The sequence below is a fragment of the Pinus tabuliformis genome, chromosome 4_1 (assembly GCF_031772625.1).
Source record: "Pinus tabuliformis cultivar Carrire ecotype Pingquan chromosome 4_1, CPIR1, whole genome shotgun sequence".
Classification (NCBI taxonomy): domain Eukaryota; kingdom Viridiplantae; phylum Streptophyta; class Pinopsida; order Pinales; family Pinaceae; genus Pinus; species Pinus tabuliformis.
Window position 1 is genome coordinate 560,423,150 of NC_142303.1, and position 17,225 is coordinate 560,440,374.

Genomic DNA, 17,225 nt, shown 5'->3' on the forward strand with positions numbered 1-17,225 from the left:
TTTATCTTGTATTCAACATGGGGTCCTTAACTCTGTGTGGAAGATATGCTCTCAACTTTTATGGGTTATCTCAAAAGAAGACTATGTGTTCCCATAGGTGCATTAGGAGAAAATAGTTGTCCCCAAAGCATGGGGGGGTGGGGAATAAAGAACATTACTCTCTTTCTAAATTCTTTGGCTCCTAAGGTGGGATGGAGGCTCCTGCCAACGAACAAATCAAGCTATTTTGTGGTACACGGGAAGTACATATATCCCAGTTCAGTGGAATAATGGATTCACTCTCCTAAAAAGAGAAAATGAAATGTATCTATTTATATGGAAGCTATTTATCTTCATTCATAGTGATCGAAGATCGTCTTGCATGAAAGGTGGGCAACGGAGAAAAGCTAAGGATAGGGGTGGATCCTTGGGCTGGTCGTGGGATACACTATCACCTCCCCTGTGAAATGGTAAATTTTTAAAATAATTAGGGCAAGCTTATTCTCAATATGGTGGTGGATATTTTGTGAACTTCCATATGGGCTCAATGTTGGGTTGATGTTGCTCAGTTGAACCTCCCGGATGATTATGAGGAATCTTGGCAAAAATATACCACAACATTGATGTTTCACATGTTTGGCTGCAAGATTGGGAGGGACACACTTTGCTAGATTCATTCTCCCTTTGGGGAGTATACTCCTAACATAGGTTATGGGCACTTGATCAACTCCATTCAACCGAAAACTCAAGAGTGGTGGTGGAAAAGGATATGGAAATTGCGCTGCCCAACTAAGGCCAGGTTGTTTATGGGGTGGCTTTTGGAAAATAAAATACCAACCTGGGACAATATACAAAATATTCAAAAGGAAGGGCTTGAATGGTGTTCATTATGCAAAAATAGTGAAGAGACAGTGGCCCACTTGTTCATCGCATGTCCTTTCTCTCTAAGGGTATGGGCACACTGAAAAAATGAACTTGGTTTTGGTATTGTGTGGCAAGGAGAGTCCTTCTAGGTAGCATGGCAATCCTAATGGGACCAAGTAAGCATAAAACATCACAGGAAGATCTCCACTCTCATTTGCTAGGGGGTTGTGTATTTCTGGGAACAAATCCATATTTCAGGAGCAATTATTGATCCCCGAAATGGTGGTTGCTCGGGTTCTTGCAATTTATTCTCTTCTACCCTCGTTGGAAACAACCCACACTCCCTTGAATATCACTGCTGAATAAATAAGTCCTATGCTCCCATGGGCTTATTTGATGGTGCTTCCCTTCAAAATGGATCCCGCATAGGTGGTGGGGCTATCCTTTTCCTACAAGCCAACCACTTCTTTAAACATCATATTGGTCTGGGAAGAGGATCAAACAACTATGTATAGTTGTTGGCCTTGAAATTCCTTCTCCTTTTTGCCACAAAAAAAAAATATGCAAGTCTTTACATGTCTTTGGGGACTCTATGATTGTCATGAATTGGTTCAATGAGGTTCAAAGATGTCACAACCACATACTTTTGCCCATTGTTGAAGAGATCCTTTGTATCAAACTTTACAGGGAACATAATACAATGGCATACATCCTCCCCAAACAAGGTGCTTCACAACTTTTGGGAGTTTGGAAGATTTCTGGATAGATAGGGGATGTTACTCATACTTATTTCCATATCCCTTTTAACGAAGGCACACTATAGCTTTAGTAATTCACAAGATCAAATTATATGTTATTGTTGTTTTTTAGCTTTTTTTTACATGATCAAATGATGGTAGATGTTGTATTTCAGCTCATACAAGCTCGAATAGTATAGTTATATAATTATATATATTGTTTACAGAACTCCAATAAATGCTTATAGGCAATTTTTTCCAGTGATGATCAACTGGGCTAATAGCTAGTTTTCTTAGAAAGCACCACAGTGCATCAACATAATGCAATGTTTCATATTTTAATGAAATTTGCAATTTTTTTCCAAGGTAAAAAAATATACCTCTATCCAAAGAAATTTGTGCAGTAATATTAATTACAGTGCTAATATCCTTATTCCTAGAAGCATAAAACAACATAGTATTGCCACCTTTGTTGTGCCCAATGATAATGTTTTACATCCCTTCCCCCCTAAAAGTACAAAACTGTACCTCACAAATATTCAATATCTTTCCTATAATTTCCATATGAAAACTAGCCATAACTTCCCCACTTCCAAAAAAGTTCAAAAAAAAAAGGCATTGATTCCTTCACTTAACAACGAAGATGCCAGACTAACCAAAGATCCATATTCCTTAGAGGATTAAAATGCATGGAAAAGATACAACATTGTCCTAACACTAAGACCAAATTCTCACCATGATTGTTTGTAATTATGATTCTCTCCTTCATATATTTTTAATTGAACCTTGTACAAGATTCAATGGTGAAAGATTAAATCTTAATTCTTATAGGCAACAACCGAGGAGTTGGGGTGAACCATGCAATACACTATGAAGCATTCAAAGTAAAAAGACTAATTAACTCAGGAACATAATTATTACTTACTAGACTTTTATTTGCGAAAACAAAGCTTACACTTGCCCTTGCCCTAGCCCTTTGTGGGATTCAAACCTAAGACACCTAAGAAGCTTCCAAAAGTTTTATGTGTCTTAGTAGTGACCGTTCTTCCCAATCCAACTTTTTTGTCATACACGAATTGGTCATCCATTGTAGCTTCTTGGGAAGTATCCATGTACAAGAAGCACTAGTCCATGCACAAAACTTGAATGTGCTCAACCGTGCCTAGATAAGTTCTGTATATAATCGAGGTACTTATACCATGAAATGATAAATATATACTCATGTAATCTATGTTCATACACTGGCTAAATACTTACACAACTTCATAACTAATAATCAAGCAACCTTCATTCTTTGGCCACTCTAACCATATCCTAAACTTTAGAGGCAACAATGCACTTGTTGCTTCTCTTGCATTGCGAAACTTCTCCACATGGCCTTATTTTTTAGGTGCTTTAATATACTCCATATAGGTATCATATTTGTATGGATTTTTTGCAATTGCAACCTCTAGGGAGAGAACATGAGCACCTTGTGCACATTTGTCTTTTGAGTCTAAGCATGACTCTGAACTGGACTATTCTTCATCGGACATTCTTTGGAATCCTCTTTTTGTGGGCAATAGAATTTCACGCTCTTCAACTTTAACAAAATTTCACCCTCTTCAACTCCAACTGCATCATTAGTATTATCTTTTTCATTGGCAATCTCGTCATGCAAAGTGGGATGTTCAAAATATTTCAAACTCTCATTGAACATTTCCCTAATCTCCCTAATTTTATGTTGAATTTACTGTAGTTTAGTTCAAAGCACATGTTGTGACAACCACAAATATGTATTTTTTGTTTTAATTTCTGATTGCTATATTGATGCATAACGTGCATTATATGCAAAATAGTGTGTAAGAGTTGTAACTATTCACCACGGCATACTTTGGACTATAATAACTCATTGATATTTCACCAACATCTAACCCTATTTTAAGTATATTGCCTGAAGTGTTGGACACCATCTAACAAGATGAACAAAAGAGAAACAATCGTTGTGTTGAAGGTCTAGCTTGATATTATTGTGAAGATTAATGTTATCTTTTGAGACCATTGGATACTCAATGTTTCACAAGTGCCATTGTTGGCTTCTTCATGACACACTTGATACAATTCCTCATGTTGTAATATAAATAATCTACAAAATTAGTTTTGGCCATAAAAAATTTGATATAAATGTTATTTTGATCAAGGCAAGGGAGATCCACTTATGGTTCGGATTGCTCAAACCATGTGCCAAGAAGCAACAAACAAAATGATACTCCTAACAATGCCTTATTCCTTGCATAGAGGGTTTCATTTCAACAATTGTGAACTGCAACTTCACCTACTAGTGTGGAAAGGGTCTCTCATTAGAGGGTATACAAAGCATCCATCCCATAAACATGAAAATGTTTTATATCTATAACATAAACTTTTCCTCAACCATTATAGAAAAATATTGATATAAGTGTTTAAAAAACACAAAAACAATCTAAAACTAAATAACTTGGACTTTTTCATTTCGTGTACCACTGCTCTCAATTTCATAACAAATCTGAATGTGCATTCCCTTCATCTCACACAAATTAGATTTCATAAAGGTTTATGAAAATAAAACCATAAAAAAGGTTCATGTTATCCATAATCTTACTATTCATTGTCTAGAAGCCTCTTCATGCATCTTACAATTATGCCCCATGCATGTCAATTAAAATAATTTAATTTTATCAAACAATATAGTGTGCCATAAAATGGCAATCCACGACTTTCACCATCCTTTTTCCTCTTGGGTGACTTCATGAAAAATGATGGATCACTTAGCTATCTATTCATTTTACTCAAAACTTCACATAATTTGATTAACGTTTCAAAATTTTGTACTCCTATATAAATTAATACAAATGAGTATGATAACATGTATATTGTCTCACTATCATCTTCTAGTACTTACTCTCTTGTGTATTGTCTTAATGTATAATAATCAATTTCTTATTTTACTAACTAAGATCATATCAACTTGTATCAAAGCCTTCATATCTATTTCAAAAAATTTATAATCTTGGCCTCCTCTACCCAAATTTTTCTATTAAGTTCTCCTCAAGAAATTATAGTGATTCACAAGGATGTGAACTTGAGGCAATTTGATTGATATCACAAGGACATTGTCTTAACAAATTGTTGTCTTTGAATTTCTACCCTAAACTTGCCTAAACCTACTATTAAGGCATCGATAACCTCCAATGTTGCCTTTGAACTCTAATATCATTGGGCTCCGTCCAACATTATTGGCCTTGTCTTCAAAATCTATTGCACTTGGACTTCTTCCAAATTTTCCAACAACTTCTTAAAAGAACAAGCAATGGAAAAATAAAGGAGATAAACAACTTTCTTACCTCTGGAATTGGGTAATTTTAGTCGCTTCCTTGTCTTCACATACTCTTCTTTTATGCCATCCATGCTTCCTTGTCTTAATAGACTTTTATTTTATGCCATCAATGCTATGTATGGGCATTGCCAAAGAACATACCCCAAGTCTCAAAGGCTCAATTGCCTTATTGCCTCAAGCTTGTTCTTCTCCACCTACTCAACTTGTCATTGAAGCTTAATGCTCCCTTCCAAGTAATGGTTAAGAGGGCTTGAAGTCCTCAAGGTTTGTGTAAATAAGTTGTCTCGATTGCTTGATGTGCCAAAACACTAAATTTTCATTCCATCCTTTAAGTCACTCTTGCATTGCTTGGAAACACAACCTAAAACTTGCCACTTTGCCTCAAGTTTGCTTAGTGCAACCTTAATTTCCCCAAGTCTATTTCGACATCTGAAGTCATGCAACACTACCTTGACTTAACCACAATGACTTGGTTAACCTAGCTTACAACAACCACATTATGCCTCTTTACTTAAGGTCTACCCATGACTCCACCTTACGCTACAATATATTAGAAGCAACTAAATCCTACTCAACCAAATTCATTAAATAGTAGGCACACACCCAACCATAAATTTTAAAACATCCCAATGATAATTTAACACATATACAATATTCAATACTTAACTAACATAATACATTGCAAAGAACATATCATTAATTCAAGTAAAGAGGTTGTAACAACACACGAGTGAATGATCATTGGATGATGCCTTTTTCCCTTTAGGTGTCCACAATTTATATATGACTTGCTACTTTTTTCAAGATATTGCAAGCCCCTCCAAGCTTATGTGGACCCAAGTTCCCTCGTTGGAGATATTGACTATACTTGATGGTGCATTTGCTCCCTTCATCAATTGCTTGCCAATTGTCCAACACCTAATGTTTTTGTGCCCAAGCCACCACACACCCAACAAGTGTGCCCAAGTCATCGAAGTGCTCCTCAAAAGGGTGCACCTAACAAGTGTGTCCAAAGGATTAGTTCTTATTCATGTCATTGCCCCTTATTTTATACCCATTGTTCAACACCTAATGGTGTTATGCCTAAGTGCACCTAGTAAGGGTGCACCTAATAAGTGCGTCTAATGGATGTGTGCCCAATGGTACTTTTTCCCCATTCAATCCTCGTCCATTGATTAAACATGTAATCATGTTATGCCCAAGGTGCAATGCACCCAACCCATCGGGTGAACTCAATTGGTGATCGTTGTGTTATGAAGTATTATGTAAACCATGAGATTTAAGGTTCAAATCCCTCACGGGTCAAGCCAAGTAAAAGAAAAAGGAGCCATGCACCTAACAAGTGCACCTAGAAAAGGTCTCCCCAGACTAGTTCATCCAAGGGCTCTCCTTTACAAGCCCTAAAATAATGTTATAATTCACATTCATTCATTTGACCAAATACAACTAGGGTTGAGGCTTAGTCCATCGGGATCTCATTTGCCCAACAAATACACAAATAATACAAACTATAATAGTTACTTGAGCTTGTACCTTTAGCTCATGATCATTGGCTTGTTGTTTTCCTTTGCAACTAAACTCATCAAATGCTTGTTGCAACACATAGGGTACTCCTTGTCCTCCTCAAACTACCCCGCCAAGTCCTTTAGGGTCACATTTAATCTTGTTTACCACCCAAAAGACTTATCACAACTTACATCATCAATTCCTTGTCTTGGGCTGCTCCTTTAGCCCTTATACAACTCATCCGAGCTCTGCAAACCCTTGATTTTCCAATGGCACTTTTCTCCCTAACCTTGGACTACTTCTTGTAGGGTTGCTTTAGCCTCAATCTTTATCATTTCCCATAATAGTCCTCGGTTAGGTCTATTTTTCCTTCAATAATCCCTCGCCCTAGCAATCACTAGTTGCAGATTCACCTTAGACAACCACCATACCTCCTACACAATTGTTACAGATCTCAAGTAGGCCTCCCTATCCTTCTGGGCCCACAACCACTTAATAATAGACCTCAACCTTCTCTTGCAACAGTGCTTGAGGCCCTCTGACTGCCCCTTAAGTTATTACAGGCTTGTGGCCTACTTATAGTCCCTGCGGTCTGCACAAAAAAATAAAAACATCAACCTCCTCTAAGACAATCCACTCGGCCTCCTCCAAACAAACTTCTTCCTTGTTACGGTTCTCCTTGAGTTATGGCTCTCCTTCTAGGGCTCTCTTACTCATAAATGAAGTCCTTCTCACTTGTGATATCTAACCTCTCCCTTGGCTTCTATATATACTAGTACAAGGGTGTGAAACCACAAGGGTCATGTATCTTAGCCTTGTTGGCCAACCTGAGCCTACATGACTCAACATTCAATTAAGTATTTTTCTTGGGTTTCAAGCCCATTCCTTTGGGTGAAAACTCCAAAACTTGGTTGTCTTGACCACAAGCTCTCTTTTTGTGGGTTTTATCCACTCAGAAATACCTTCCATGCTACCCAAATTTCAACAAGTGTTTGTGGGCTTCCCCCTAAAAAAGGGGAGCTTTTGGGTGCCCCCCACCACCCTCTAAAGAGAGACATATGAGCATCCCTTTGAATTTTGCTTAAAAACAATAATATATGAGTGCGGAAGCCTAATATTCAACCCTAGGGCTTCTTAAAGCAAAGTTGACATTTAAGAAAATGTTTGTTTTACTTAAATTATTGACATTACCATTAATTGTTTAAGGATTGTTTGGGAGTGGTTCCAACCTCATTGGATTTCATATGAAGAAAGTAAAATTTTATATTCCACTCAAAATCTAGTAGATTTAACATGACTTCAGGATTAGGGGGATTGAATACTTCATTGAATTTTGTGTGAGGGCATGGAATTAACATTTTGTTAAGAGGGCCAAGTCCTATATGTACCTCAATGTTGGTGACATTGATTGTTGATTGATTGACCCTAATAAAAATGTACCCATCACTCAAACAAAATCTTGATTTGATAGGTTAAGATTTTTCTATCTTATTTTAATGCCTAGAGGGTGATATTGATGATGAAGATCCCAACACACACAATCATTTTGACGATATTAGGTATTTGTTGTAGCATATTTTATTTATTTATTAGAGAGGCCATCTAAAGCATTTTTGTTGATGTATTTTGGGTTCAAAGATGGAATCCACTAGGTGTTATTTTGGTTATATGCATGCTTGCTATATATATGAGAAATTTGCATATTTGTGTATAATGGTTGATAGATGCACATGAATATCAATGTATTTTTTTCAAATTTTGAATGTTTATATATTTTTTGGTCAGTCAGATTTTTTCTATACTAGTGTTGGGGTTGACTAGTTTATTGATATGTCTAATTTTGATAACAATGGTTCATTGATTGTTCAATTTCAGTTTTGAGTCTTAATTCAAAATACTAATGAGCTCAAACCAAGTCTTTGACTTGTCACTCTTTGATATTTTTCAGTTTGAATAATTTCAATTTAGTATTCCAGTCTTCAAGCTCTAGTATATACTATTTTACTTAGTACTACTCAAGTTCTAGAATAACAAATGATGAGTTTAAATCAATGTATATAATATTTCACAATTTCTATTTCATTGAATCATTTATGGTGTATGAATCAATATATTTCATTATTGAACATGTGTGTGTGTGCGTGATGTCCCCCATCCCCTTATGCATCTCCTCATTAGGAGTGCTCCCATGCATCCCCTCATGCATCTCCCTATTCTTACATCCTCATCTCAAAAACTTGGTGGAACATTGAATATATTGACAAATTCAACTAAATTTCATACACTCTTTTACTTCATGAAAATTCCAAGTATTCAATCTTCACTACCAACCTCTAATTACCCCACCCATCCATGACATCCATCCATCATTTCAGACATCTATTAGTTTCATGCCCCCCTCCATTATGTTGGAGGAGAAATCTAAAGGGTTTAACGTGGCACAAAAGTCTCACTTTCTTTCCATCTCAACTATTATGGCTCACATTTCCTTGAGTTTTCAAAGGTTGACATGTTTTTACATTGTGAAACTTTATAATTTGGATTAAAAGAGGAAGGCACTGCTAATTAGTATACCCACAAAAATTATATGAAATGCACGTGATGGCTCTGCACATGCCATATACACATGAATTTAATGAAGATTTTGTGAAATTTTTTATATTTATTTTTTAGATTGAAATGCTCTCCATGAATACTCATTAACCATAAACGACAACTTCACAAAATAATACAAAGTATCAAAGTATCCTTTTGATAAAGAAGTCATTCCAAATTGGGAACTAGCATCATATCACATAAATACAAGAACATTCCTTTTGCTAAAAGGTAATTTGAGATTTGTATAAAATATCATAAACAAATACAAGTACAATTAATATTAGTCTAACAAGGTAGGGTATGTACACAAATGTAAATTAAGTAATGAAAATTCTATATGGAGAGAGTTTCATATCTTACAAGGAAATCTCGTACATCAACTTATTGTTTAATTAGACTATACACTTAAATATAGATTACGAATATACAACCATCAAGAAAAGCATGCAATGAACTTAAAAATTACCAACCTTAAAAACCATTCTAAATACGAGTCCATTGATTAAAAACTGTGTTCAATATGTAAAAGGATATTTTGGAGGCATTTAGAAATTATTTATAAAATACCCCACTATCCTAAAAATTGTGAAACTTGAAAACCATTATAAAGCCCTCCCTTAATTAAAAACTACATTACTTGGCAACCAAAGCATGGGTCATGTGAAAAGATTGGGGAATACCATATCCTTGGAAACCCTTTAAAATCCAATCTAAAAAGTTTGTGTAGAGTTAATAATATCTCTTTTTTGGTGTGTATCTCGCCATATAGATAATTCACATTCTTCCCCTTTCAAAGAAGCGGACCCATCTCATTTCCCTTCTTAAAACTCCAAACACCTTTTGGGCCTTTCCAACCTCAATTTTGAAGGGGAAATCTCCCATACATAAAGGAATAAGTGATAGGTAAACTAGGGTACCCAATCAAGAAAATACATTGTTAAATAAGGATGCAAGAGACATAGCCTTTCTCTCTCTTAAATAAGATCTAGTTGAGCCATTCCATCCTCAAACTTGACTTCTTCTCATGCATGACCACTAAAAGCTTTTGTGTGAAAAAAATGGATTTTTATGGCAAAAATGTTCGACTTGCTTTTTAAAATAGAAAAATAATAAAAAGAGAACACACACACACACACACACACACACATATATATAATTGGTTAAGAAAAAGAGAAACATGACATCGTAGTCTATGTTGATGTAAATGAGATTTATTGCCTTTAGTGCGATAGTTACATTAGGAAATCGAGTTCATGTGCACAAGCTCGAGTTTGTGGTTTTGTTCAAAAATTATATTTTAAGGGAATTTTAGAGATATTTCTAAACAATAGATATTAAACCAACTGGCTCCTATATGGCGTTGATCTAGGATTTTTGAAGGGAATAACCATATAAATATACTTCAGGAATCCATGGGGCCTTTTTTGTGTCGTTAACTTGCCCCCCTCTATTAAAGGGTATAAAGAAAATGCATACAAGTTGGCATCGTCATCCAAATATATTATTGACAAGATTTGGTTTTATGCTTTAGTGATGATGAAATGAATCTTGTCAATGATTTGATATTGTGCATCATCAATTCCTTTCATCATCCAAATATGTTATTGACAAGATTTAGTTTTATGTTTTTGGCAACCTTTGAGTCACTGCACTTATGCTTTACAAACAATAATGGTTCTTATATAGGACTCTTTAACCTTGATTAAAATCAGTGGTAGCTCAAATAGTGTTTGAATTGGAAAATTTCAATGTTTTTCTAACTTAAATGTGCACCAAGTGTCACATGGATATTGTTTAAATGTACATCATGGGTCTACGCCTTGCTTTTCCTCTCCTAATTTTAGTCAGCTAATATTTGAATATTGGTTCAACGACAATTAAGAGCAAATAAAAAATTAAGGCACTAAGTCAAAAATTATGTTCAAAATAACTAGTTCAATGATTAATATGACTTTATTGTAAGTTGTTGAAGATTAGTGATTTTGGAAGTTCCATACTTGCTTTTTTAGGTGAATATTGATTATTGAAACAACGTGTTAGGGAAGATCTAGCATGATGTTTTCTTAACAATGTGTTGCTATTACTTCTATCCATAGCCTTCTAAAACAAGATAGTCAAATAACAATGCTAGAAAACTCATCATATATTATAGTGAAATCATGTTCTACTCTTTATTGGCTATATTATATAGTTGTATTTATTTGGGTAATTCATTGTTGTTTGTTTATACTTTTAGTAATATTGTTGCTTAATAAAGTATGGTCAAGTTAACTTGAAAAGATTCATCCAATTTTAAAATCCACTACTCGAAAATATATCACAACTAAAAAAGTACTTAATAGAACAGGTTGTTTTTGAAGTGGAATCCACCCTTTTTCATCCTTTATTTCAAACATATGGATTGGATTATCCATAGATGTGAGCATGGGTTTATGCTTTCTACTTCGATGAATGTTCTACATTTCTTAATAATTTATATCAAAATAAAGGTGAGGTCACAATTTTTGCTCGATTCAAACATTGAGGAAAAAAAATTATGTTGATAATAAATACTTGAATAAAAGGACTATAGTCATAATAATATAATTTCTTTAGATATGACCTTGGAGGAATCTATCATTACTAGTAGCACAAATTGTTCACAATAACAAAGGAGATGACGAGGAAACTAAACTACAAAGCTAGTCACCCTATTGACGTTGCATGTAAGATTTGATGCCTTAAAAAGTATCGACCCCATTTAGTGACCAATATTTGAATATTAGGTGGTGTAGATTTGTATAAAATGTGCCCTTTCATTCATCACTCTCCGAGGGAAAACCCTTCTTCACTTCTTAAGGCCAAGCGTTGTGATGCTTGTTCCACAGGAAAATGGCTCGATGTATATTTAGTGTTTTTCTAACCGACCCACATCTTTTGCTTTCACTAGGTGTTTGTAGATCAATCCACCATGGCTTCCATGTGTTTGCCTTTATAACCTTTATCAGAGGGGCCAAGCCAATGAAAGGAGAAAGGCTCTTTATGGATTTGTGAGTTATATGTGAAGGATGTTACAAGGTTTTCGAAATGGTTTTACTCTCCACAATGTTTGAAGTTCATGCTTAGACCTATCCAGGACAACTGCTATGTATTTTCCTTTATTCCCTTTATTAGAGGGGGCCAAGTCAATGAAACGAAAAAGGTCCCTCATGGATTCTTGAAGTATATTTATATGGATACTTAATGTGCTTCTATAGTCTTATTTTACCAATGCAAATTTTGAATATAATGCCACACTAAAAAAAATTAATGTTTTTTAACTCTACAAACAAGAAATACGAATTACAATAACATAGTAAAGCAAATAATTTTTAAGATTCTATTTATTATGAATTTTATAGAATCTACGTATATTTTTGATGCTATGGTACTCTCCCTCTCTCTCTAGCTTTAGATGTATTTTTGTGCATCATACTCAAAAAAGGAAGTTTACCACCCCTCATATTCATTGATTTACTAATCACAAACCATAATGCTATTTGCGACCTTTAATATATAATAGAGAATCAACTATTAAATTGAATAGATCATAATTGTTCTTCCTTTCTTAGGCTTATATGTGATAGTAGGTATCTTGGTAAGAATAATAATTACTTTGAAGAATCCATTATGAATGAGTAAGATGTAGAAGAGCTTTGTTCCACACAAAATAATATGAAATGAGACCCACATTATCGACACAAACATACAAAGTTACCAAATTTTAACAATACAAAATGCCATAACAAAATTAAAGGGACACGGTAATGAGTGATGGAATGAATGTAATAGCATAATAATGTCACATACCAATTAGTAATTGTATGCATGTAATAGCATAAGAGTATTACATAGCTATGAATGTAGGTGGGCAATCATATTATTTTCTCTAGATACATACATGTGAAGTAGATTAGCATAATTTAGTCCATCTTAAGAATAATAATTAGAACAATTACCTCAATAGGTGGATTACTTACATTGCAAGTCCAAAAATATACTTTGTAAATAATTTTTAAGCACTGAGCTATCTATTATTTGCTACAATTTTCTTCATTTTAAAGATTCTTTACTCATACACTTTGGTCAATCAAAATAGTTTGGACAATTACTACCAATTGACCCATTTGCTATTTGTTGCCAATCTTTTCATTCACTATATGCCTTTACAATTTATTTTATTTATACAATTTGTCTAAACAAATGTAGTTTATATAAACATTATTCCCCACATTTAAAATATTTATTTAAAATGAAAAAAGATTTATAGTAAACTCTATTAATTAATATTATAAAAAAAAATGAATAGTTAGAGACAACCAAAATCAAAGCCACACCTCTCTTAATTGTGAGCACATGCCACTTATATATTGTAAAGACACTTAAATGTTAAATGCCAAATATGAATGAATTAACCCAAAAAAAATTGGCCACATGGCACAGGCAATTAACACCATACTTGTTGGATAAATGATTTGTTTAATTAATAAACCATGTGATAGATATGGACTACCACTTTGTTATCATGCATACCTATACGTCTTTAATTTCCTCAATTAGTGTCAACTATTATATCGGTTGAAGCTAAAAATAACTTTTAGAATCTCTTATGAAGTGTAGTACTAAATTAGTTATGTTTTTTCATTATATCTTACTGATGTTAACAATAATTATATTTCATTAATTATATTGTGTTTTCCAAATACTATAAAGTGTTAGCTATTTTAGTTGTGCAAGCTATGTTAACTGTTATTGTAAAATTCCTTTGGTATGTTTTGGATTTTTCATTAAATGTTTTTTTTATACATCAATATGTTTGATAAATAAAGCACACAAATGTGATGTTCATGTTGTTTAAATGCTACATACATCAAACATTTTGAAGATGAACTCTTTCCCACCTCTAAAGCTATTTCAACTATAAATCTCATATGAATTAGTGGTCTCCACTTCTAATAAAATTGCGCCGATGACCAATGAAATGTCCCAACACCTAAAACCATTCCTTTATTTCCTTATATACCATTATTCTTATAAACAAAAAAATATCACCAAATCTTTAAACAACATAACCACCCTCATTTATTTCACTATCTTCTTTCCCCACCTTGAACTTGAGTTATGCTAGTTTTGACAATTTTCTTACATCCATTTGCATTATTTATTTCAAAATAAAATTTCCAATTTTTTTATTCTTTAAAAATAAAAATATAAAAATAATTTAAATTTAATAATTTGAAAATATTCTTCATCTTCTCCAATTTAATGAATAAAACCAAAAATTTCTAAATATTTTTTTAGTTTCGAAACTTATTCACTGTGTTTGCAACCTCCACTCTTATCATCTCATTACAAATCCACTTTACAAATTCTTAACATTACACCAATTAAATGGCATTTATCATCTCATTACAAATCCACTTTACAAATTCTTAACATTACACCAATTAAATGGCATATAAATGTGTATTTTTGGGGCTACCACGGTGCTAGATCACGGTTGTAGCTGCCTGCCACTCAATATGCATTTTACATCCTCGATGAAAGTGGGTTGCGTTTTTCGTTTTTAACATGTGGAAGGGTTTATAAAACCCTAAACCCTTGAAATGTCAAAAAGACTCCCAGCGTCGTTTACATCACCATTGCCAAACCCAACCCAACCCAACAGTTGATGATTGTTCCATTTTCATTTCAGAAATGGCATCCCGACTGATGTCCAGGTCCCTCATTTCTTCTGCCAGATCTACATTTCAGTCCGGCGGAAATTCATTCAGAGCTGCAAGAGGTCGCCCTGCATCATCAACCACCAGACCTCCTCCGTCTTCTAACAGACATCCGTTGAAAAATAACAGTACAAACTTCCGAAGGCGATGTGCAGAGACGATGATACCATTACACGATGCGGTTGCAGGTGCCAAGCTTATCTCTCATCTGGCTGTCAACTCCCGTTCTCGCAGCGCTCTTGCTCTCGGTATCTTCTGCCTTTTTCATTACCCTTTAGGCTGGTTATATATACTTGTAATGTTCGATAGAGAGAGAAATAAGTTGTTCAAGATGATTGAGAATTGTTCCAATGATGCACTTTTGAAATGATAACGAGATCAAAGTGGTAGACACATTATTGATCAAAATTTGGAATTTTGAGATAGTTGCTACGAATTCTTTTTCCCATAGATATCTAGAAATGCAGTAATTGCTAAAAATATTTTATCAGCCAGTTGATTTCATACCATGCAGATGAAAAACAAAACCCAGTAGTATGCAGCCAGATGCATCTACATTCTATTCATTGACCGGCTAGAAATAGATCTCATGGTAATTTAATTAGAAGATACATCGAGCTGTTAAAGCTAGTACAGCCTGGTAGAAATACCAACTGGTCTAAGTTGAAGAACTCAACATCTATAGTATTTCTCAATGCATCTGCAATGACAATGTACCTTCTTTGTGTATATTAGGTCATGCATTCTTCCAAAGGATACGTCATAAAGCCATAGTTGCAAGGATAGCTGTATCACTTCACAGGCCATACCCACAATCATTGTAACCGTGACCTCCTGCTTAATAAAGGGAATTTGTTTTACTCAAAAAAATTTCATCCTTTTCAGTATTGACTTAGGAGTTGCTTTTGCACCCCACATTGTATTTGCATTTATTGTACTTTAAGTCCCATTGGCCTAACTATATTTTTCCCCAAGGAAACCTCTCAAGGAAACGCTTGGGCCCTTCCCTACATTTGTGGATGACACCTACTGCAAACATGTTAGCACTGATTATGGTGCCTAACCTGACAGGGACATTGAGTGAGGCATGCAATAGAGGGAACAAACATGGGGAATCAACCCCAAAAACTCTTGCATGAAGCTTAAAGCACTCAATCACTCGAGTTAGCCATTGAGTTATCATTGACATACCTTTGTGATAATTTGTATCCGTATCTAATCCCACACCTAGATGCACCCATGTAACGTAACATAAGACCAATTCAATTTATAAGATTGGGCCTTTGGGCTGATTTATGAATATGAAAGTGAGATACTAGGCTTGCAAATGGAACGTGAATCTTCCCAAACAATTCGGGATATTCTAGCCCTTGAGCACATTTGAACTTTTTCAACAAGCTAGATAACCTTAGGTTTGTGCCAATCTGATGTAAACTTAATCATGATTGCACCAAGAGTAGCGAGATGTATCTATAGCTCAAGTAGAGGTGTCATGTTTGTAACATTAATAAACTAAATTGAAAAAATGAAAAAATTTAAAATATATAACCATAATAATAGAAAAATCTAAAAGAGGATGATAATAGTATAAAATTATAGTAAAATAAACTAGCATAGATCCATCTTAATCCCAGATCTTATAATCATTGATAGATTTATGTTTCTACTTATTTTCATTTGTCTCGGTGCTTGTTAGATCCAGGCTTAAGATGAATCTATGTTGGTTAAGTCTATGTTCTTGTCTCGCACAAAGAGCGACATCCTCTCGTATGTTTGACAGGGTGAGTTTGGTAGAAGGGTACATGTAGTTGATTCCATTATGTTTCGACTTCTTTTCATTTGTCTCGGTGCTTATTAGATCTAGGGTTAAGATGGATCTATTTTGGTTAAGTCAATGTCCTTGTCTTGCATGAAGAGCGACATCCTCTCATATATCTGACGGGGTGAGTTTGGTAGAAGGGTACATTTAGTTGATTCCATAACATTGACAAAGAGTTGTGATCTCTAATAGGGTTTTCTCTCTCTATTAATTAAGTGACGTTGACCTAGTATAACATGGATCCTTGGTCCACTATGCAATAACTTGGGTATAACAACCTCAAAATTCAAATCGGACATCGATCTATGATGGTCAGCTACCAATAGAACAACTTGATTGGTAGCTGACCATCGTTAATACAACTTTGAACCTAGAAGGGGGATGAAGTGCTCTTCCTTGAGTTTGAGACATGAAGTTCTATAATCACAACAAGGTTGCTTTACCAATCTTTCTTAGAATAGATGTTTGTTGTTCGATCCATTATTCAAGACCAAAACTTGATTGTGATAGATAGAGATAGGTGGGTTGGGAGGGAAGCTTTTCAAGTCATAGAAGTAGAGATGTTATATAGGACTCAAGGAAGAAGTAGCCCCTTGTTCCAGCAACCGAGGTGGGGAAGTGGATGT

At 34.6% G+C, this 17,225-nt stretch overlaps 1 protein-coding gene across 3 annotated transcripts in view; it reads left to right on the plus strand.

Annotated features, from left to right (window-relative positions):
* The first annotated feature begins 14,547 nt into the window (after window positions 1–14,547).
* The window catches only part of LOC149177086 (uncharacterized), a 111,478-nt gene continuing 108,800 nt past the window's right edge, over window positions 14,548–17,225 (plus strand). The window contains exon 1 of one of the 3 annotated variants that reach the window (XM_089420039.1): window positions 14,548–15,028. In XM_089420039.1, the coding sequence (XP_089276165.1) occupies window positions 14,755–15,028 (274 nt within the window). In that variant the 5' untranslated portion in view covers window positions 14,548–14,754. The remainder of the gene's footprint in view (window positions 15,029–17,225) is intronic. The other 2 variants (XM_089420041.1, XM_089420038.1) reach the window with 2 other exon arrangements.